Below are 23,848 nucleotides of genomic sequence, written 5' to 3' on the forward strand. Positions count from 1 at the left end.
TTCAAAAGTAATCCGCTGGCTGTAAAATGATAGGTTCGAAAATGGTAAAAGATGCTGTAAAAATTCACATTTTTTTATCACACTGGAAGAAATATCTGAAAGCAGATCACATTCTAGAGGAACAGAAAATAGGGAACGTATGAAGAGAAACAAAGAATGAATTAGATGTGCTATTTAAATTGGGTTTTATGACTGCAGTTATTTCATGTGAGAATTATTTAAGAAATTTATTTTGAATTTGAAGCTTAAGGGTTTATTTTGGGGAGGATATGATGAGGGTGCATTTTTAGGGGTTATTTATTATTTAAGTGATTTATTTATTTCGAAGAAGCTTTGATGGAGGGTTATACAAAGAACAAAGAACGCTACAGCATAGGAACAGGCCCATCTGCCCTCCAAGCCTGTACCATCATATTTTGCCCTTCACACTGAAACTGTCTGCACTTACAGGGTCCGTATTGTGGGATATAGGTGAATTAATGTTATTTCTGCAAATTATAAGTTCTGATACAGAGTAGATGAATTCACATTAGTCTGTGATTGTTTTCTCAGCTAGGAGCTGAGTTAGCAAAAATGGGAACTACATCGAGGAAGGACTTAGCATGAGACGTGATTACAGAACAATGGTAGAAATACAGGCACTAGATAAAATGCTGTGAAAAGAGGCCTTTATAAACATCTGTTTCCCACTTGTACAGAGACACAGGAACAAACCCCAATTAAAAGGGCTTAGTGATAAGATGCTGTGAGGGGCAGCGCAGATGGAGGGAGCAGATATGGTAAGCAAAGGATGGGATGACGTCAAATAACTTTATGGGAGGCAGAGATAGACATTTGTCACTGACAAGGCCGGATAAACAGAAGTTGTGGGATCAGTCTTAAGGAAATGAATGACGTAAGCGGAGAATGGGGCAAACAATGGAATAAGGAAAAATATGGGGATTCAAACTGTATAAATTTCGAGAGTTTGTTGGATTTGGTGTGCATTTGTCATTGCCTTACCTGGCATTAGACATGGCACCCACTTGCAAGTGTACAAATAAACGACACTGTTTCAGATTTTTGGTCTCGGACTGAAATTATTGAAGTGAGTGAGCTTTTGTTTCTCACAGTATGCCTCTATTCCCTTCCTATTCATGTATTCGGCCAGATTCATCTTGAAATGATGCTGTTGTGTCTACTTCCACCACTTGCTCTGGCAGCGCATTCCAGGCATTCACTACCCTTTGGGTGAAAAACTTGCCTTGCACAACTCTTTTAAACTTACTCCCCCTCCTCACACTTTGACCTGTGTCTCTTCGTAATTGACCCCTCCACTCTGGTAAAAGCCTCATACTTTCCACTCTATCTATGCCATTCATAATCTTATAAACTAGGAGAAAGTGAGGACTGCATAATCTTATAAACTTCTATTGGATCCCCTTCAATCTCTTGCATCTTAGTGAAAATAAAGCCAGTCTACCCAATGTTTCTTCATAGCTAAAGTCTCCCATACCTGGCAACATCCTGGTAAACCTTTTTTGTACCTTCTCCAAAGCATCCTTCTGGTAGTGTGGTGACCAGAATTGTATGCAATATTCTAACTGTGGCACAACTAACATTCTATAAAGCTGCAGCATAACGTGTCCATCAATATATTCAATGGCCCTTCCAATGAATGGAATCATGTCATAACCTTTTTTTTTAAACTACCTTATACCCAGGTCCCTCTGCATATCAATACTCCTAAGGTCTCTGCCATTCACTGTATAATTTTCAATTGTACTTGAGCTTCCAAAATGGATCACCTCACATTTGTCTAGATTAACTCCCATCTGCCATTTTCTGCCCATGCCTCCAACTAATCTATATCCTGCTGTATCCTCTGACAACCTTCCTCACTTTCCATAACTCCACCAATCTTTGTATCATTCGCAAACTTACTAATTAGACCTGCTACATATTCCTCCAAATCAGTTATGTAGACCACAGCCAGTTAAGCCAGTTCTGTATCCATCTTGCCAACTCACCCTGATACCGTGTAATTTAGGAAGTATTTATGAGAAGTTCATTTTTAATTTTGAGGTTCACTTGGAGTGGGTTAATTTTTGTTTTTTTTTATCTTGTTCACTGGAAGGGGGCTGCATTTCCTGCCCATCCCTAATTGCCCAGAGGACAGTTGTGAGTCAACCACACAGCTGTGGGTCTGGAGTCACATGTAGACCAGACCAGGTAAAGGAGGCAGTTTCTTTCCCTAAAGGCCATGAGTGAATCTGATGGATTTTTCCAGCAATTGACAATGTTCAGGGTCACCCTGAGACTCTTCAATTCTTCCAAAAATTCAAATTCCACCATGTGGCGGGGTGTTATTGGGGAGGTTGTGGGGATTATTTAGTGATTTATTGTGGGTGTATTCAGGGGGTGGGAGATATTTGAGTAATTTATATAAATGGGGATTTATGGCGGGTGGCCGACCATGAGCCGCTACCTGAATGTGATCCCGGACAGCAAACCCCCCCCCCCCCCCCCCCGGGAGGTCAGTGTGTGTCCCTGGGAGGGCCCGGATTCACTCCACACCCTCCCCCTCCCCTCCCCTCCCCATCCCACGGGGTTATGGGGTGACCCCCGGGATGTGTGTATCCCGGGGGGGGGGGGAATGACGGGCCGCTGACGTCACGGCCTGGGCTCACTCCGGGAAAGGAAACGGCGGCCACCCACCCGGAGACCGGCCCCACCTCGCGACACCCCCCTCCCCCGCGGGTCAGCCCCTCCCACCAGCGGGTCAGGCCCCCCCCCCGCGGGTCAACCCCGCCCCTTCTCCCCGCCCCCTCCCTCTGGTCAGCCCCGCCCCCTCCCTCTGGTCAGCCCCGCCCCCTCCCTCTGGTCAGCCCCGCCCCTCCCCTCCCCGCCCCGCACCCACCGCTCGGGCCTCAGCTAACACCCGAGCCCAGGCCCGCACCCGCACTAGGCCCCGAGCCTCGGTGTGATGGTGATGGGAGACGCGGTTCTGTTCGAGTTGCTGCACCTGGAGATGGTGGCGCAGGTTTACTCAGAGCCCGAGAGCGGAGACACGGTAACCCCGGGCCTGGGGGGTGGGGGATGAGAGGGGTGTCCCCCCCCCCAATATACCCGGGGCCGGGGGGGGAATGACCCCCAAATATACCCGGGCCCGGGGGGTTGGGGGGGGGAATGACCCCCAAATATACCCGGGCCCGGGGGAGGGGGGGAATGACCCCCAAATATGCCCGGGGCCGGGGGGGGAATGACCCCCAAATATACCCGGGCCCGGGGGGGTGGGGGGGGAATGACCCCCAAATATACCCGGGCCCGGGGGGGTGGGGGGGGAATGACCTCCAAATATACCCGGGCCCGGGGGGTTGGGGGGGGAATGACCCCCAAATATACCCGGGCCCGGGGGGGTGGGGGGGGAATGACCCCCAAATATACCCGGGCCCGGGGGGTTGGGGGGGGAATGACCCCCAAATATACCCGGGCCCGGGGGGTTGGGGGGGGAATGACCCCCAAATATACCCGGGCCCGGGGGGTTGGGGGGGGAATGACCCCCAAATATACCCGGGCCCGGGGGGGTGGGGGGGGAATGACCCCCAAATATACCCGGGCCCGGGGGGGTGGGGGGGGAATGACCCCCAAATATACCCGGGCCCGGGGGGGTGGGGGGGGAATGACCCCCAAATATACCCGGGCCCGGGGGGGTAACCCCCAAATATACCCGGGCCCGGGGGGGTGGGGGGGGAATGACCCCCAAATATACCCGGGCCCGGGGGGGTGGGGGGGGAATGACCCCCAAATATACCCGGGCCCGGGGGGGTAACCCCCAAATATACCCGGGCCCGGGGGGGTGGGGGGGGAATGACCCCCAAATAAACCCGGGCCCGGGGGGATAACCCCCAAATATACCCGGGGCCAGGGGGGGGGAATGACCCCCAAATATACCCGGGCCCGGGGGGGGGGGGGGGATAACCCCCAAATATACCCGGGGCCAGGGGGTGTCCCCCCCCCAATATACCCGGGCCCGGGGGGGGGAATGACCCCCAAATATACCCGGGCCCGGGGGGGGGGGGGGGGGAATGACCCCCAAATATACCCGGGCCCGGGGGGGGGGGAATGACCCCCAAATATACCCAGGTCCGGGGGGGCGGGATAACCCCCAAATATACCCGGGCCCGGGGCCGTGTGGGGGGGAGAGACTGCATATCACTGAAATATACCCGGCACTGGAGAGGAGACTGGATATCACCCAAATATAATGTACGCTAAATATACCCCAGATATGGGGATATACACCCTGAATTAGGTCCAAAATAGTATCCTAAATATTATACAAATATACCAGAGTCTCTACAGTGTGGAAACAGGCCCTTCGACCCAGCAAGTCTGCACCAACCCTCTGAAGTGTAACCCGCCCAGACCCATTCCCCCCATCACTCTACATTTCCCCCTGATGAATGCACCTAACCTACATATCACTGAACGCAATGGGCAATTTAGCATGGCCAATTCACCTAACCTGCGCATCTTTGGACTGTGGGAGGAAACCAGAGCACCCAGAGGAAACCCACATAGACACGGGGAGAATGTGCAAACTCCACACAGTTGCCTGAGGCTGGAATCAAACCCAGATTTCTGGCACTGTGAGGTAGCATTGCTAACCACTGAGCTACCGTACCGCATCTGACAAAGTGCCTCCTGAGTATCCTCAGATGCTGCCTGAACGACTGTGGTTTTCCAGCACTGCACTCATGTGTATCACCTCAATAAACCCTACACCATAAAATAGACCATAGACACTCTCTTAATTTACTTAAAAATGAATAAGACCTGATTTAACCCTGAATGTAGCCTAAATACCTTAAGATTGACACATTTAAAAAAAACCCAAATATACTATAATGCAATCCAGATATACTAACACAAACTACAAATAACTCCATATAGCCATAAATAAACTTGATAATACACTTAACTAAAACCTAAATGTATTGTAAATTATCTTAAAATTAATCTAATCTTGATGTACTTCAAATGTATCATAAATAAACCCTTACATTTACCTATACCTATACTGAAATAAGCCCTATACATAAAATGATGATAAACTAAGCATATATTGCAAACTCAGTTCTCCATAACAAGGTTTCTGACCCTGTGGTGACCTTTTCGTGCTGTGCTGTAAAAATGCATTTATTCTGATTGATTCTTACAGATCTTTTACTGTGGAAGTAGGTATTCCTACTTTCCTGGTGTCGATGAGTAAACATTGTGAGGTTTGGATCCCAGAGTCAGAAGGAAGAACTTTTTCAGTTCTGAGAGTCTCAGCTGCCTTGGGCACCACACCTCATCAAGGAGATATTCCCCTTGGAGGGCCTGTAGTATGCTTTCACCTGAATAGTATCTCTGCTAAAATAGTTCCGCTATGAAGACCAGTTGTATAGATCTGGTCTGTAGTTGCTTGAGTTGAAAAGGTTAGTTCATCTGAATGAGATCTTTTTAATAAGTTCAAGGCTGATATGGATTTATATAGAAGAATTTAATCATTTTTTTTCTGAAACATATGACACTGTATGTGACTAAAGTAGAGCTGAGGCTGTGCTGCATTTGTTAAACTCCATTGTTTCTGCCAACAGGAACATGGGAAATCCATTTCCACATTGGAAGGGATGGGTTTTCGGGCAGGACAAGGTTTAATCGAGAGGTTAGTGACCACGTGCCTCATGGATCTGCTGATGTTACATTACAGTGCAGTAGAGACAATGATTAGTTATTCTGAAATGACCTGGTAAGACCATCCTGTCTCCCTGCTATGCAATGCATTTTGATCAGACCTGCCTCAGATTCACTGCTGCAGAGAATGTTCCTCTTATTCGCTGATGCTGGTACGATTTGCCTTTGCTACCTAACCACGGTTTTAGGAGGTTCGACCTCACAACAAACTCTGGCATTGACCTTAGTAACGTGTATTGATGCAAAGAATGAACAGAACAGGGTGGGTGCATGGAATGCACTGCCAGTGGAGATGGTGGAAGCAGAGACACGTTAGCAATGTTTAAAGCATACCTTGATAGACACGTGAATGGGAGGCACACAGTGCAATACAAACTGTGCATGGGCAGTAAGTAGCAGGTCTAAATAAGAATCAGATTTGGCGCAGAATTGGTGGGCCGAAAGGCCATTGTCTTGAATTGAACATGATTTTAATGTGATTTTTTTTTTGTTGTGACATTTGTTTCCAGTCATTTTGTTTTCTGATAAATATGACTCAAAGCTTATGGCCTTAACCAAGCCATTTTATAGCTTGTTGTCAGTCAGCGAGCATGTCACAATTCCTGTTGCTGTTGTATATGATGATTCTCTGCAGGTTCGTGTTACCAGCCTCATCTTGTCTTTCCCATTGTGCTACCTTCAAACCTTGTCTCTGTTTTATCTCTTTCTGTCATAGCATCAAATCTTTCCAGCAATGAGCACTTCTGATCTACAGAATAACTATGTAGCCAAAACTTGTATCCTAACTCCTCCAGAAAAAAAATATTCAGCATTAACCCGAAAACACCATTGATCACCCAGTGTCAGCGATTGAGTCACCAGAACAGGATGATTTCCAGGTTTAATGTTGAGTCCGCTGATTCTCCGCAGCAGTTGAACATTCAGTAATTTCCATGAAGCCAATCAGAACAGCTGTTGCTTCAGATGGGTGTTGTAGGATCCCTGGGACATAATTCACATGTGCTCAATCAGTCTAACAGTTGTCTGAGTTCTCTGCACTCCGTGTAATGATGACTTCTTGTGCAGCCTCCATTTTTATCCCATCATCAGTGACAATCACGCCATCAGTTGTGTGAGCTCTAAACCTATGGGATTACCTCTTAAAACTTAACTATTTCTACCTGATCTCACTGAAGACATGCCTTAGAACCAACTTCGTTGACCAAGTTTTGCTCCTATATCCTTATGTGACTTGGCTGCCATTTCAGTTATTCTTTCATGGGATGTGAATGTCACTGGTTAAGTCAGCATTTATTTCCCAAGATGTGGAGTAGATGATGGTGACTACTTTCTTGAATCACTGCAGTCCTTGAGGTGTAGGAGCACCCACACTGCTGTTCGTGAGGTTACTGTAGTGCATCTTCTAGATGGTACCTGGTGTTATCATTGTGTGTTGGCAGTGATGTGGAAGATAGTGGATGAGTTGCCAAACAAGTGAGATGCTTTATCCTGGATGGTGGTTCTTGAGTGTTGATGGAGCTGCAGTCATCCAGGAAAGTAGGGACTATTCCATCGCACTCTTGATTTGTGCACTGTATATAATAGACAGCATTAAGGAGTTAGCAAAGTGAGTTACTTGTAATAGAACTGCCAGCCTCTGACCTGCTCATTTAGCCACTGTATTTATGTATAATTGTTCTGGTCTGTGATAACCCCCTGGATATTTATAGTGCACAGTTCAGTGGAGGTAATGCCATTGAACATCAAAGTGTGATAGGCACTTCTCAGCCCAAGCTTGGGTGTGATCTAGGTCTTGCGGCATATTTACATGAGCTGCTTCAGTATCCATGATTTGGAGGAGCCGGTGTTGGTCTGGTGTGGACAAAGTTAAAAATCATACAACATCAGGTTATAGTCCAACAGGTTGAAGCAGCGCTTCGAAAGCTAGTGCCTCCAAATAGACCTGATGGACTATAACCTGGTGTTGCTTCAGTATTGTCGCTATGGTAAAGAGAATTCAAATGTTCACTGTTATCTGCATGCGGATTATTGTTGTAGGTTCACCAAAGAGACACCATCCTTCAAAGATGAGCTGGACATTATGAAATTTATCTGTAAGGAGTTTTGGACCAACCTCTTCAGGAAACAGATTGACAACCTACGAACAAACCATCAGGTGAGTGGAGCCTCATACAAAGTTTTTATTTTGACATTAGCTGGAGAAGGAAGGTTATCAAGATGGAATTGGGTTGTCGTAGAAAAGTGTTTATATGGGGGTGTGTCACACTCCTATTGAGGAATAAGCATTTTATAAAGGGAGGGTTTAGTTCTTTTGGGAGTGAGGCAATTTCTAAATGAAAGGAGTGAGGAGAAATTTTGGCCTTTTTACCAAGGCATTGGGTGAAATGAACTGGGTGGTGATTTTTTTTTTTAAGTGTCTAGATTAGAGAGGTGCTATAAAAGCACAGCAGGTCAGGCAGCATCCGAGGAGCAGGATAATCGATGTTTCGGGCAAAAGCCCTTCATCAGGAATGATGATCTATTCTTTCACAGTTGTGGGCATAGTTGGCCAGGCCAGCATTTATTGTCCATCCCTAATTGCCCAGAGGGCAGTTAAGAGTCCACCACATTGCAATGGGTCTGGAGTTGTATGTAGGCCAGACCGGATAAGGATGGAAGTTTCCTTCCCTAAAGTGAACTTGATGTGTTTTTCCTGACAGTCAACTCAAGGTCATCATTTGACTTTGAATTCCAAATTTTTGTTGAATTCAAATTCCACTATCTACCATGGAGCGATTTGAATCAGTGTTCCCAGGATATTACCTGGATCTTTAGATTAACAGTCCAATGATAATACCACTAGGTTGTTATCTCATGATTCATTTGTGCTTTGTTTCTCTCAGGGAACCTATGTACTTCAGGACAATCGTTTTCGCCTTCTCACTCCAGTCTCCAATGGGAAGCAGTACTTGGAGGAAGCACCAAAGGTATCGACCCCTTTGATAGGTGTTCCTTCTGGTTATTAAAAGTGTGAAGGAGAAAATATGTTTTGTAGTTGTTGATTACCCCTCCATTTATATAAATGTGAACATAAAACTTATGACTTCTCCAGCAAGGCTATGCCAATAATTGTGTCTCACTGCTCCACAAATTGTCACAAAATTATAAAATCCCAATTAAACCACTAGCCTGATTGACTGCTGTCTAGAACAAAAGCAATTCACACCAGGTTTCATCAGTAACGTAAAAAAACACACTTTATTGTAATGTAACTTTAACGAAAGACTAAGGGAAAGATTTCTAATCCATTATTATGTCACTTAAACTATACTACTACAAAAATCACAAATGTATACACACTTGATTAAGACAAATGGTTTGACATACATTATGAGTGATGAAAGAATATAGATAGGATAAAAAGTCCAAATCTCAAAGATGGGTTAAATTGTCTCATAAAGTTTCTTTTGATCTTAGCACTGGTGACATGCTGCTCTGTATAAAGTGATGATTGCTGTTTAGTAAGTCATAAGCCATTTGGGAAAATGCACTGCTCAGTTCAAGTGTAAACAGGGATGGGTAATAAATGTGGGCCTTACCAACAATGCCAACAGTCGCTGATAGAATAAAGAAAATCACTGTGGGAGCGTTGCACTGATCGGGGAACGTTCCTTGACTGGACCTGTTAAGTTGATGCCCATCTGCCTTTTCCGGTGAACGTTAATGAATTTGAAGCTCTCTGGGCGTTGTCGGAAGATAAGGTTTCGGATTTGTCGCAGTGAACTAGCCAATACTTCCTCCATTGTGAAAAAAGATTAAATGAATGTGTACTTTGTGGTGCAACATTCATATGCAAAACAATAATGATTTGAAAAACAACAGAGAAAATTATTGTAGGGAGGGTGGAATGTAATTAGACAACTGTGCATCTGTTTAATTATATTCTGAATGCCTGTGTTTCTTTTTTAAGTTCCTAGCATTCACCTGTGGGCTCGTAAGAGGGGCTTTATCCAACCTGGGCATCGACAGCACAGTTACTGCAGAGGTTTCAGTAATGCCAGCATGTAAGTGGGATACGACTGGAGGGGAGAGGTTGCACTGATTAATGTTCCTATCCCACCATTTCCTTCCATACAATCTCATTGAAAACCTGTTCTCAGAACACTGCTCTGTTGGGGCATTGGTCTGTGTCTGCAGTTTACCCACACTGACAACTTTAGTCTGTCATTTCCCCCACATGGAAACAGGACAAGGGCCTGTGATTTCCATAAACGGTGATAGGGCATTAGGCTGCGTCTGATTTCCCCTACGTTATGACGGGATAAGAGTGTGTCTGTGATTCCCCTACATGAGGATGGGAGGGGTGTGTGTCTGTGATTTCCCCCACACGATGACAGGACAAGGGTGTGTGTCTGTGATTCTGCCCACATTGTGAACTCCTTATTTCAGTTGAACCCCTCTGTGTTGCCACAGCCATAGACTGAAGACTCCTTGGTGACAAAATAAGCCAGGGTTGCTAGTGCTATGGTAAAAGTGCCTTTTCGTAGTTGGTAGATAAGTCATGTTGTCAGTAAGTGGTTTCACCTTGTCCACGTAGGAAGCTATGGCAACAGTGGCTGTAAAATCAGCAGGAAGCCCACTCCTATCACAGATTGCAGTCAGAAAGCAGAGAGTCCTTCACAATAGGAATTACATAGCATTTAAAAAAGAAAATAGAGAGTTGTTTAAACAGGGTAATTCCAGGTTACAAGCTAGCACAAACTGAGCAAAAGTGGGCCACTGGGTTCTGAAGTATTTTTGGGAAGTGGTGTGTAAAGCCTGCAGGAGCTGGAGACTGTGGCAGGAATCTCCAGCAACACTAGGTGGTGCTCTTACCTACTATAATCAGACATTTTCTTATTTCCTTTAGCTGCCTGTTCTTTAGCTCCTGAGGATTGCAGTGAATATTTAGCTAATAGTCATCATCCATTTTGTTCACCTCATACCCAGCCAGCTCCTTTAGATTAACGTTTTCACACTATCCATCCCAGACACATTCAGGTGTGAGCTAGTACCAGCCATCATTTGTGTTTGACCGTGAGGCCTCATGCAAAGTAGGCTAACCATGTCACTATCCACCAGACCAGTATGGCCCCGTGTTGATTCCCACTCATTTTCTGCATCCAATGTATATCTTGTGTGCTTTCTGTCTGTGTGTAGTGCTCTCACTCTCTGCCCTGCCCTGATTTACATAAACATATGAGAAAGGGAGCATGAGCAGGCCACTTGAGTGTGTTCTGCCATTGATTGATATCATGCTTCCTCAAACTGCGACTTCAAATCCTTGCACCCACCAACCCCATTTTCATTCCCTGCTCTGCTTAGTATGCAGTTTCTATTACTTTATTTCCTTTGTATTTCAGGTAAATTTCACATTATAATGCAGAAATGCTAGGACCGTGATGTCCCTGTTGGGGTTTGAAGAACGCAGAGATGAGAGTGAAGCTGAAACTTCGACAGAAAGGAGAACTTATGCCTTGCCCTCTCTGTTATTGTGTGTTCCAGGAGATGCATTAGTTGTTTCTCAATGCGTTAGTGATGGGAATTAGAATCAGCCAAAGTTTCTGAACTGGTGAAGGTTAAACACTGGGCACTTGCTTGGACTGGCCACGTTTGGGATCACCATGAAATTGCAGTGTGTTACTGAAGTATGATCTCACGGGAAATTTTTACTGAGCATTTGTTCTCTGAAGGTTCCGTCTCTTCCTTGTCTATCCATCTCAGTCCACTACCTATTTATGCATAGATGGGGTGATGAATGACCTGCCTGCACTGGATTCAAAAAGATGGAATCTTTTTGGACGCCACCATTGCTTTTCCATTTCAAAATATAGTGACAATTCGTCCTCGTTTTGTTTGGCATTCTCTCTTTAACCAGTTAGAGCATGTGAGATGGAGTCTGTTGTGGTTTCTCGGACTCTGTGTGAATGCTGCCCTGATGCTTCACAAGATATGGGAGTAGCCTTAGACAGTCCAGTTATGTTCTGAAGGTCATAGCTTGTGACATGTTTTATGTGATCATCTCAAACATGTGGGCTTATGGCAGGTCTGGGGCCATCAGGTGAGGTGTAAATGCTTTGCAGGGAGGATTGTAGCTGGGGTCATTTTGTTTAGTCACTGACCTTCCAATTTGGCCCTGCTTTCATTATTGATGCAACAGATTGAAAAGCCAGGAAAGCAGCAGGACCTGGATCTACACTTTGGGGATGTGTTTGAAGTTTTAAACCAAAAAATGGTCACATCCAAAAAAGGGAGCCATTAGTAAGTTGTACCAAAGGAGCCCAAGTACTTTGCTTATTTTGTTTTTCCATTGTGTGAGTGATTTACTCAATGCCAATGGCTCTTCACCTCCCACTACCATTCTGTTTTGTCTGATTTTCTACTGAAAGCAGTCACTGTATGAGTTCATGCACCTGCCAAGTTTTTGATTAAATGCATCTCCATAAAGTGAGCCACAGATTGTTGTGAATGATTTATTGTACAAGTGAAAAAAATTGCAACTTCCAAATGATGTAGAGACTTGAATGATATCTTTATTGAGAATTTCTTAATGCTGATCAACAAAGCAAGATCCCATGATCAGTGCTATCATGAATGGATGAATTGGTTGTTTGGTGGTGATATGACTGCCAAGACCTAGGAAATGGCATTCTAGTTGAACAGTACTCTTGAACTTTTAACACAACACCTGCCTTAACAGTGCGGCGCTCCTTCAGCACTCGCCCTCCAACAGCACACTCTTAGTCCTACTCCATCTGTGACTCTTTCTGATCTCAAGTGTTCTGCCCTTACCTGACTGACAGTTCACCAATGATTGAATTGTCTGCCTTGCTCACATGAAGAAACGCCACTTTCATTCAAAGCTTTGTATAGGATAGATTAGTGTGTTCATCAGAGGACAGGACGGACAATTGTATGGTCAAATTATTTGTGAAGAGAGATGAGGAGAGAAATCCGAGTTAAGGTTTCAGGTTGAATGATCCCTCCATCTGATGCTGCCAGACCTGCTTAGCTTTTCCAGCAATTTCTGTTTTTACTTTGGGTCTGGAATCCTGTTTAGGTCAGACCAGATCAGGATGGTAGCTTTCACTCCCTGCAGGGCATGATTGAACTAGATGGACTTGTACAATATTCAGTGATACTGTCATGATTACTAAAACTGAGAGTTTTCAATTCTAGATTTTTATCAAATTAATCTAAATATCACCTTTTGCTGTGGTGAGATTTGAACCTGTTTCCACGGAGCATTAGCCTGGATCCCTGACCTATGAACCCAGTCGTTTTGCCACTGCCTCTGATATTTAGAAGTCTTGTCCTGCTATTTATTTCCATATATTCTTAATCACCATCTTGTGAAGAATGATTTATTTTGCTTGTTGGAAAATATTAGTGATCCATCGCCAGATCATAGCAACACGACAGTTGGAGGAAGAGCGCCTCATCTTCTGTCTGGGAACCCTCCAACCACAAGGGATGAACTCGGATTTCTCCAATTTCCTCATTTCCCCTCCCCCCACCTTGTCTCAGTCAAATCCCGTGAACTCAGCACTGCCTTCCTAACCTGCAATCTTCTTCCTGACCCCTCTACCCCCACCCCACTCTGGCCTATTACCCTCACCTTGACCTCCTTCCAACTATCGCATTTCCAACACCCCTCCCCTAAGTCCCTCCTCCCTACCTTTTATCTTAGCCTGCTGGACACACTTTCCTCATTCCTGAAGAAGGGCTTATGCCCGAAACGTCGATTCTCCTGTTTCTTGGATGCTGCCTGACCTGCTGCGCTTTTCCAGCAACGCATTTTCAGCTCTAATATAGAAGCTAATCTGTCTCTGAAATCTATGCCTTCTTATTCTGTAACATGCTTACAGTAGGCAAAGCAAAGACTTTGTGCTTGATTTTTATGGAGTTGGAATACAACAAACCTTTTTAAAATACTTGGCAGGACCCAGATGTAGAAGACCTGGCCCCATTTCCAACAGATCTATTGTATTGGTGGGAGAAAGGCTGTAATTGACACCTGGAGGGAAACCCAAACTCAGGTCTAAATGCAAATGGCTCTGCTGAGTTCAAACAGAAGTTGCAAGTTCTTTAACCTGTTTTGAGAATCAGAAACTAATTGTTCATAGTTCGCATTCCCCAAGTACTATTAGTATTTCACTATGAATGTTTGGCCATGTTTTGAAAGCTGTAAGTATCTCAATTGGGGGATCTGACATCACTAATTTACAGTTTAAAGAGGCTATTAAAGGATTAACTGTCCTTGAAGTGGGGCCTGAATAGAAATTTGTTTTAATAAGGGATTAGCCATTGATATTTGAAAGCTTTAAAAAGATTTTATGAATGTTTGTGAAATAAAAACTATTGTGTTGGAATGAGAGCTGTACTAAATTGTTAGAGACTTTGTTTTCGTCTCCACGTGGCTGGTGAGGTGAGCCCATGGTGAGTACTGGGTTAATGACATAGAGGGCATGAAAGGTCAAAAGGTTAAGGGAATGGTTGGTGGGGGTTTGGGTGGAAGTAATGAGTTAATATGGAGGATATTAGGGGAAAGGTAAGAATTAGAGAGCCTAAAAGTTTCTAAAACAACCTATGTAAAGTCCTAGTGAAAGGAGGTGAAGTCCGTTTTGAAACCCAGTTGCCTTATGACTACCCACACTCTACACCCATGTCAGTGGGTCAGATTCTATCCCTATCTTAAGGCCAGCTTGATTAAGTATGATGAAAGCATTATCATACATACTGTCTTGAAAGTCTGTTAAAGGAACCACAAGGAAGATACTGTTACTGCATCTTGATTTGTTTGATTAATACTTCACTTAATTGAACCTTAAGGCTTTGATTGGTTTTCAGTTTTCAGAGAATTCAACCATGACTCTTTCAGAACCTCAGCATTTGTACTGCTTGCTCGCAGACTTTACTGTGTTTTAATTTTAAATGCATTTATGTATCACTTCAGTGGCATCTCCAAGTGCTTCAAATCAAATTAATTACTTGGAGCTGTAGTGACTTGTTATTTATGAAAAGACTGAGACAGATTAGATTTGGCTATTATTCTTCTCATTCTTAATTCACTTGCTAACACTATGTAGGCCAAGTCCTTTGGTCACTGCAGCAGCTATTTCACACAAGTGACCTGGAATGATTAATAAATATTTGGTTATCATTGGTAATGTTGAACATGTAATTTTCTTTATTCATTTGGGGATCTGAATGTCACTGGTTGGGCCAACCTTTATTGCCCTTGAAGAGGTGGTGGTAATGATAATATAACTGTCCTCTTCAATAATGACAGCAGGATATTAAACATCCACCTGAACCACCAGAATCTCCATTTTCGACCGTGAAAGGATGGAAACGCTAACAATGCTATCACACTGCAAAGCAATGTGAACCTTGATTATCTCCTTCACTTTTGAAGCTAGGTTTGTGCTACCAGAATCTCACATGACTATAATAAGTTGAGAATTCAGAAGGAGGACCACCCTCACAGGTTCTGGACTTTGATAAGGATGGTGAAGTTGAGTGAAATTAGGCCGCAATCATTTGGGGAACCTCAAATCTAACTCTGTCAGTGATTCACGTTGACAGCAGTAACTGCAACACTGCCCCCTTTGCTGAGCATAAAATATTGGCCACGTAGGACAGGAGAATTGCACAATATGGCGCCTCTCTCACGCGACTGCTTCCAAGTGAGCTACTTACCCATTTGTCTGATCTTTACGCCATCTACACTTTTTCCATAAAATTATCTGATTAAAATGATTTTCATCAGATAAAAGAAAGCTGTTTGCGAAGCAGCAGCATCGTTTATTTAAGGAGTGTATAAGTGTTGAAAATTGCATCTACATTATGGATTCTATGAATGACAGGCCATTCGGTCTAAATAGCCTAGTTTCCAGTGGTCAGAGGCAGTGATGTAGTGATAGTTTTGATAGCCTGGTAATCCAAATCGCAAGGTGAATGTTGTGACAATTTTGGGTTCAAATCCCATTATGGCAAATAGTGAAATTTGAATTCATCAGGAAGTTAGCTTAATGGTGACCGTGTAACCACTGCCACTTGTCATCAAAATTGTTTTGCCTCAGTGTCTTTTAGGGAAGGAAATCTGCCATCCTTCCATGATCTGGTCTGTAGTTGACTCTAGATCACATCAATGTGGTTGATTGGTAACCACTATCTGGGCAATTAGGGATGGCCGATAAATGCTGACTTAGCCAGCTACGCCCATGTCGTGTACAAATTAAATTAAAAAATTCTCTTATACAAAATGTCCTTCAATTTCAAAAACTGGTCACTTTTCCATTTAATGGGTTGCAGGAATCTGAGATTCATCACGTTGCCATAATGCTATAATATTTCCTGCCAAACTTTTTGCCTTTCTAGGCATCTCTAATCCTATACTTCCAAGCTATTTCAAGAACCTCACTAACTACAACTCCTACATCATTTAAAAACAATAGAAGGAATCGAAGGATTTTAGAACCTAAACTGTAATAAATGATTTGTCACTAATGTTGACCTTGATAAAACAAAGACGTCTGATGCAGAGATTACACAAAAAAGAATAATTCCACTGGGATTGTGAGATAGTTTGGAGTGGGTTCAGTTGGTAGGATTTCTCTTGGATCAAGTGCTGTTATTGGTGAGCTTTAGTTAAAGCATGGATTCATGGTGTTACATGACCCAGAAACCTGTTAATATCAAACTTGCAGAAAGGTCCAACCTCACTTCTTTCAAATATTCCTGTCTCCTGCAGTAGGCTGAAAAACCCAAGCTTGCAGTGTCCTTAGCTCCAATTGATTTGAACTTGACTTTTCTTGATTTGAACTTTGCTGTTCTTGTTCACCTTGGAACCTAACCCTTTCCTCCTGCATGTTCAAACAGGTGAAGAAAACAGGCTTTACATTCATTTGTTTATTTTACATTGTAGCTTTAGTTTTAATAGCAGATAACTGAATATTGCACCCCATTGTGTTTGATTTGATTTATTGTCATGTACCTAAATACAGTAAAAAGTTTTGTTTTGCTGGCAGTACAGGCAGATCACAACATACAAGGATGTACAGATCACAGGCTGTGAGGGACTGCATTTTGGAAATGCAAATCAGAGCAGGAGTTATATACTTAATGGTATGGTCCTGGGGAGTGTTGCTGAACAAAGAGACCTTGGAGTGCGGGTTCATAGTTACTTTAAAAGTAGAGTCACAGTAGATAAGATAGTGAAGAAGACATTTGGTATGCTTTCCTTTATTGGTCAGAGTATTGAGTATAGGAGTTGGGAGGTCATGTTGCGGCTGTTGGTTAGGCCACTGTTGGAATATTGCGTGCAATTCTGGTCTTCCTATTGAAAGGAGATTGTGAAACTTGAAAGGGTTCAGAAAAGATTTAAGGATGTTGCCAGGGTTGGACGATTTGAGCTAGAGGGAGAGGCTGAATAGACTGGGGCTGTTTTCCCTGGAGCGTCGGAGGCTGGGGGGTGTGACTCTATAGAGGTTTATAAAATTATGAGGGGTGTGGGTAGAGTAAATAGACAAGGTATTTCCCTGTGTGTGGGGGAATCCAGAACTAGAGGGCATAGGTTTAGTGTGAGAGGGGAAAGATATAATAGAGACCTAAGGGCCAACTTTTTCATGCAAAGAGTGGTGCGTGTATGGAATGAGCTGCCAGAGGAAGTGGTGGAGTCTGGTACAATTGCAGCATTTAAAAGGCACCTGGATGGATATATGAACAGGAAGGGTTTAAAGAGATATGAGCTAAGTGCTGGCAAATGGGACTATATTAGGTTAGGATATCTGGTCAGCATGGACAAAGGGTCTGTTTCCGTGCTATACAGCTCTAGGACTGAACAGAGCGAGGCAATGTTACAGCTGCATTGAGGGGTACAAAAGCAGGATCCAGGTTTGAGTTGAAATTTGAGAATTCCGTTCAGCATTCTGCAATAGTAGGAAGAAACTGTTCTTGAATTTGTTGCATGTGTGTTTAAGCTTGTGTATCTTCTGCCTGATTGAAGAGGTTGGAAGAGATTATAACTGGAGTGGGAGGGATCTTTGATGACACTGGCTGCCTTTCCATGACAACAAGAAGTGTAGATGGAGTCAATGGAGGGGAGGTTGACTTGTGTGATGGTCTGGGCTATATTCACAACTTTCTGTAGTTTCCTATGGTCCTGGGCAGCACAATTGCTGTATCGAGCCGTGATGCTTCCGGAAAGAAATGATTTTTATGGTGCATCTGGAAGTGTTGGTGAGGGTCCCTATGGATGTGCCAAATTTCCTAAGCCTCCTGAGGAAGAAGAGTCATTGTGCCTATTTGACCGTTTCCCAGGACACATTGTTGGTGATTGTCACTCCTAGAAACTTGATACTCTCAACCCTTCCACCTCAGCCCCATTGATATAGATAGGAACATGTCCTCCTCCTTTCTTCTTAAAGTCGATGGTCAGCTCTTTAGTTTTGCTGTCATTGAGAGAGATTGTTATCTTTGTACTGTCTCTTGCTGACTCATTCTGCATTACCAAAACTGAGAATCTAGCAAGTCTGTTGAAGCACTTTTCAAAGGATAGGCTGCATTTTGAAGGGATAGTCATTAATAACACCATGAATTCTGACTTTGCCTCCCAGACATTCACAGGAGAAATAGAATTGTTACAGAGAAAGCTATTCAAGTTTAAGTGAAAGAAATGGATTTTAGATTCTTGACATGTTTCAAATCCTGATGCCATTAAAGAATGTTGACAGAAACAATGAGGCTGGCTCACATTATATACATTGTTATATATTTTCAATAAACAATAAATAAACCTTTTGAATAATGTGCTTTTCTGGATGCTCTGGACAATAAATATGGCAAATATCTTAATGATCAGCTGAAATGAGTTGAGTTGAAATTTATTGAGGAAAGGTAATGCTGCAAATGGCGATGAAAGTTTATCAAATTGTTTGCATTAAAAAGCCACACAACCACACTCTCTTCAAAGCCTATAGCTTTGCAGATGAATACTTGGCTAAGCTTGAAAGAAAAGGGTTCTGATTATATCACAGATACTTATATAACCAGCTTCTTGGTACATATTAAAGCACGTTACAATCACTACTGTTCTTAAGTGTCATAACTGCAAATTCAACCACCAGTGCAAACAAATTTGAGCTGAATGGTTAGCTAACATATAGTTGAGAAAGTCGGTCGATAAAGTATTTTGGTCTAGGCACTGGGCAAACTGTCTGCTCTTCCTGAACAAATTTGACATCTTATTAAAATAATGATATCTCCTACATTGCACCAATACCTCAATATTCAACCCCCAATGCAGTGCACCCTCAATACTGATCATCTAACAGTCCAGCACTCCCTCAGTACTGACCCTCTGACAGTGTGGTGCTTCCCCCAGCATCAAACCTCTGACAATGCAGCACTTCCTCAGTACTGACGCTCCGACAGTGTGGTGTATTCTCAGTACTGACCCTCCAATAATGTGGCACTCTCTCAGCATGGACCCTCTGACAGTGCGGCACTCCATCAGTATGGACCCTCTGATAATACAATGTGGAGAGCTGCAGCAATCTTTATATATGGCCTTCTTTGAGTTCACGTTGACCTTTGACTCTAAACCAGCAAAGATAATGCTAAGTCCTCCTCAACCTTTTTTTTATCTGCAAGTGATGCACATCCCTGCCCATTCTGTAGTGAAACTGTAATCCGTTAGAAAGCTTCATGGAGATAGGATGGGGTGTTGCAGTGAGGAAGGTACAGAGAACGTTGGTGTAATTTGACTCACTTATCTGTAGTTTGCACTTGTATTGGTCTGTGGTGGATATTTGATAAGGATCGGGGGCTGCATCCCCTTTTGCAGTAGGCAGGAGTTGGTGATCACTTTCTGCAGACAGCCAGATTTGAGAATGATGCTCCATAATCTCTCCTGGCTGACATTGTGCAAGACCTTTGGGAGGTCAGAGAGTGTCATGTACAGAGGCTGCTGCACTTTTCTTGCAGGCATCTTGCTATGAGGACTATGACACTGTGCACTTTGCTGGACAGAAATTCACACTGTGACTCCAGGAGGAGTACATCAGCCACTAGGAGGAGGTGATTGAGGAGGACTCTTGCAATGACGTTCCCTGTGGCAGAGAGCAGGGAAACCCCCTGCAGTTATCACAATTACTGTGTCTCACAAATTTCCTGGAGTGTTCTCCTCCTTGGTGAGGGAGGTGGGTTGTGTATTTGAGCCACGGGTTATCCTTCATTGTGTTTTGGTGGCAATTCTGTCTGTCTGCTGCAGTGACCTTGTTTCCCAGCTGTCGATCCCTTTCCAACCTTATGTCAGACTGGAGCTGTGTTGAGATTGTGCCAAGACGCTGTGGAAGATGGTTGAAGGACTGAGACTCTGCTGAGGAGATCCATTGAAGCATTTCCTCCAATGAGTGCTGACTGACTGTCCTTGATGAACATCACTCCATTCTCAGCTGTCAATGGCATAGGATCCTTGCGCAATGAAGGATTCACACACAACATGGCACTCACTGTGTTGCTGGATTACCTGAGCTCTTTCTGCCCACCATCTGTTCGTTTGGTTTTATTGGGACCTTGATTTCCATTTGGCTGTGGACCTGATTTTCTTTTCCTTGAATTTTGGAATTTCCAATTCAGAAACACCTTGTAGTCTATCAGCTCCTGGATTTCCTGATCATTCTCCTCAAAGTGGTCCTGATCTGGAATGAACTGATCAAGAGTGCAGGTGTTTTACTGAGATATTTGAAAGGAAATTAGATATTAATCTGTAAAAGACAAATGTACAGCATTACAGGGAGAAACTGGGAAATGGAGAAGGGGGTGTTGGGGGTGTGTGGGTGGCACTAGGGGAGCTATCATAGACAAAACAGACCGAATGGCATTTTTCAGTGCTGTAAATATTTTATGATTCTGATTCCTTGGGGGCTGGGGAATAATCTGACAAAGTGAAACCTAAGTCAGCAGTTTAACAGTAATGGATGCCAATTAGATGGCCCTCAATCTTCTCTGATGCAGCTTGAGTCCTGAAGGTTTTTTGTCTCTCCCTCACACCTGTCTGTGTTGCATACAGGAGATGTATGTTTTTAAAATGTCAAAACAATCTGTGCATTCAAAAGCTCCTGATTTTAATTTTATTATTTTTTGCCTTTCTAATCAGTGTAAGAGCCCACAGAGACCAGCCTGAGTCTTTCTGGTGAATTCACATTGATTATAATTTATAATCTACCACATCTCATTAAATCTTATTGACTTTCTCTCAGGCTTGATTCAGCCACTAACAAAGTTATCAAACTGCAAGTTAAAAAAAATTGTTTTAATTAACAACATAAATGTTAACCTTTTGTGATTGTGGTATTTGTATTCTGACAGTCATTCTGCCCTGATCAGTAACTTCATCCATCTGTTCCTTCCAGAGATAAACTTGTCCCTTGAACTCACCTCAGCAGTATTATCCTTCAGTAACTTTCACAACTTCCCTCTACCTGACATTCCCATGTCCTGTTGTTTAAGAATCTGAGGACCCTGGAACAGCCTTATGATGATGTCATGGGGCTACTCTTCACAGTGCAAATTAGCACAGCCTGGGTGGGGTTTACAAGAAAGAAGGGAGAAACACAGAAGAGGCTGAAATCTAGCCACATGAATGTGAGGAGCGAGAAGCACATGGAGCAGACCAAGTAACATTATTCAGTAGAGTTTATGAAATAGTCTTTTAATAATGAGTGTTGAGAAGGTTTGTAGCTCAGATTGAGGTTCTGGATGTAGGTTTGCTCACTGAGCTGGAAGGTTTGTTTTAAGATGTTTCATCACCATACAAGGTAACATCATTAGTGAGCTTCCAAGTCAATGTGTTTGTTGATAGAGTTCTGACTGGAATGCTATGCTTCTAGGAATTCTCATGCATGTCTCTGTTTGGCTTGCCCTAGGATGGATGTGTTGTCCCAGTCAAAGTGGTGTCCTTCCTCATCTGTATGTAAAGGTACTATTGAGAGTGAGTCACATCAAAGACACCTTGGGTATGACTGCCAGCCTACTCAGACCTCTTGCCATCATGGTAGCCCACAAACCCATCGACACCAACACACTAAAACAGGAGCGAATGAACTGGAAAGACCCTATACAGACAACAAGCAAAACTAATGTCATTTACAAAATACCTTGCAAGGACTGTGACAAACACTACATTGGACAAACAGGTGGAAAACTAGCCACCAGGATACATGAACATCAACTAGCCACAAAACGACATGACCCACTCTCACTTTTGTCCTGACATATGGATGAGGAATGACATCACTTCGACTGGGACAACTCATCCATTCTAGGACAAGCCGAACCAAGACAAGCATGAGAATTCCTAGAAGCATGGCATTCCAACCGGAACTCTATTGACTTGGATCCCATTTATCACCAGCTGAGAAAAAGAACAGGAAATGACATCACCACAGGAAATGGTGTCACCAACCCAAGGAAACCTAAAGTGCTTCACCGGAGGCTCACTTACTAGTATGGTGACGAAATGTCAGAAAATGAACCTTGCAGCTCAGTGAGCAAACCTACATCTAGTCTTTCAATAATGTAACAGTGAGATTAGAGCCTGGTATATCTCTGCCGTGTTTTAGTGTAATTAGTCTTAATATGTAAGGCCTAAGTCTAAACATCGTTCTTCAAGCTTGCCTTCTCCTTGATCAATTTATGTTTTGTTTTTAAGAGTCTTACTGAATTCAGAATGTTAACTTTGTTTCTGATGCTGCCAGACCTGCTGAGTTATAGATTCATCGAGGCATAGAGGTATATGGAAACAGGTCCTTTGGCCCAACTTGTCCATGCCAACCAGCTTCCCTAAACTGAACAAGTCCTATTTGCCAGTCTTTGACCCATATCCCTCTAAATCTTTCCGATCCAAATACCCATCCAAATGCCTTTTACATGTTGTAACTGTATCTGCCTCTACCACTCCTCTAGCAGCTCATCCCATACATGAAAACATTACCCCTCAGGTCCCTTTTAAATCTTTCCCCTTTCATCTTAAACTTATGCCCTCTAGTTTTGGACTTCCTTGCCCTGAGAAAAGACCTTGGCTATTTACCTATTTACCTATGCCCCACATGATTTTTATAAATTTCAGCCTCTTACGCTCCAGGGAAAACAATCCCATCCTATCCAGCCTCTCCTTATAACTCAAACCCTTCAGTCTTATAAACATTATTATAAATTTTTCTGCATCTTTCCAGTTAATAACATCCTTTCTAGTGAGTTTTGAGAAGATTTGTAACTCAGATTGAGATTCTGGATGTAGGTTTGCTCGCTGAGCTGGAAGGTTCATTTCCAGACGTTTCGTCACCATACTAGGTAACACCTTCAGTGGGCCTCCGGGCGAAGCACTGCTGATGATTTCTGCTTTCTATTTAAAGCAGATACCAAAAAACCCAAACATATAAATAGAAAGCAGGAATCATCATCAGTGCTTTTCCCAGAGGCCCACTGAAGATGTTACCTAGTAGGCTGATGAAACGTCTGGAAAGAACCTTCCAGCTCAGAGAGCGAACCTACATCCACAACATCGTTCCTATAGCAGGGCAACCATATTTGTATGCAGTGCTTCAGTTTTCTATTTTTACTTCAGATTTCTAGCATTTTGCTTAAATTATCCTGGACGGGTCTATCTGAAATCCAGACTCACGGATGTAGCCATTAATGTACACACAGCAAAAGATGTTCCTCCTCTCGCTGCTCTTTTTAAGGTGCTGTATTGTGTTGAGTTACTATGGTCTGCCAGATAGCCTCTTGCCTTTTAATTTCAATAAAATAACAGATTAAATGACTGGGGAAAGGATAAAAGGATTCCCTTCACTCTGCAGGTCTCAGGCTTGGAGACGGCAGCCTTTGAAGGAGCTAACTGTGAGGTGTACATTCAGAAAGAGAAGATTTGGACCTTATACAGAGCTCAGAACACTGAAACAAACCCCATGGGACCATGTTAGTGTTTATCCTTCACTTGAGCTGTATACTTATCACACTTACCTTTGCTGTTCCTGTATCCCTTTTTCTCTTTCAATTCTAACCTGTTAACAGTGACTTTGTTTCTGCTTCAAATGCTGTA

The 23,848-nt window shown here is 43.4% G+C and overlaps 1 protein-coding gene across 1 annotated transcript; it reads left to right on the forward strand.

Moving 5' to 3' along the window:
- Positions 1 to 2,875: 2,875 nt before the first annotated feature.
- On the forward strand, positions 2,876 to 12,190 carry LOC122542725 (trafficking protein particle complex subunit 6b-like). The gene is made up of 6 exons (XM_043680701.2): positions 2,876 to 3,052; positions 5,625 to 5,692; positions 7,759 to 7,876; positions 8,604 to 8,687; positions 9,671 to 9,764; positions 11,103 to 12,190. Exons 1-6 carry the CDS (start codon positions 2,966 to 2,968, stop codon positions 11,132 to 11,134), a joined length of 483 nt encoding a protein of 160 aa, XP_043536636.1. The 5' UTR covers positions 2,876 to 2,965; the 3' UTR covers positions 11,135 to 12,190.
- Positions 12,191 to 23,848: the final 11,658 nt, after the last annotated feature.

Source organism: Chiloscyllium plagiosum, unplaced genomic scaffold (genome assembly GCF_037043375.1).
Source record: "Chiloscyllium plagiosum isolate Xiang-an unplaced genomic scaffold, Cpla_swu_hap1 HiC_scaffold_47, whole genome shotgun sequence".
NCBI lineage: Eukaryota > Metazoa > Chordata > Chondrichthyes > Orectolobiformes > Hemiscylliidae > Chiloscyllium > Chiloscyllium plagiosum.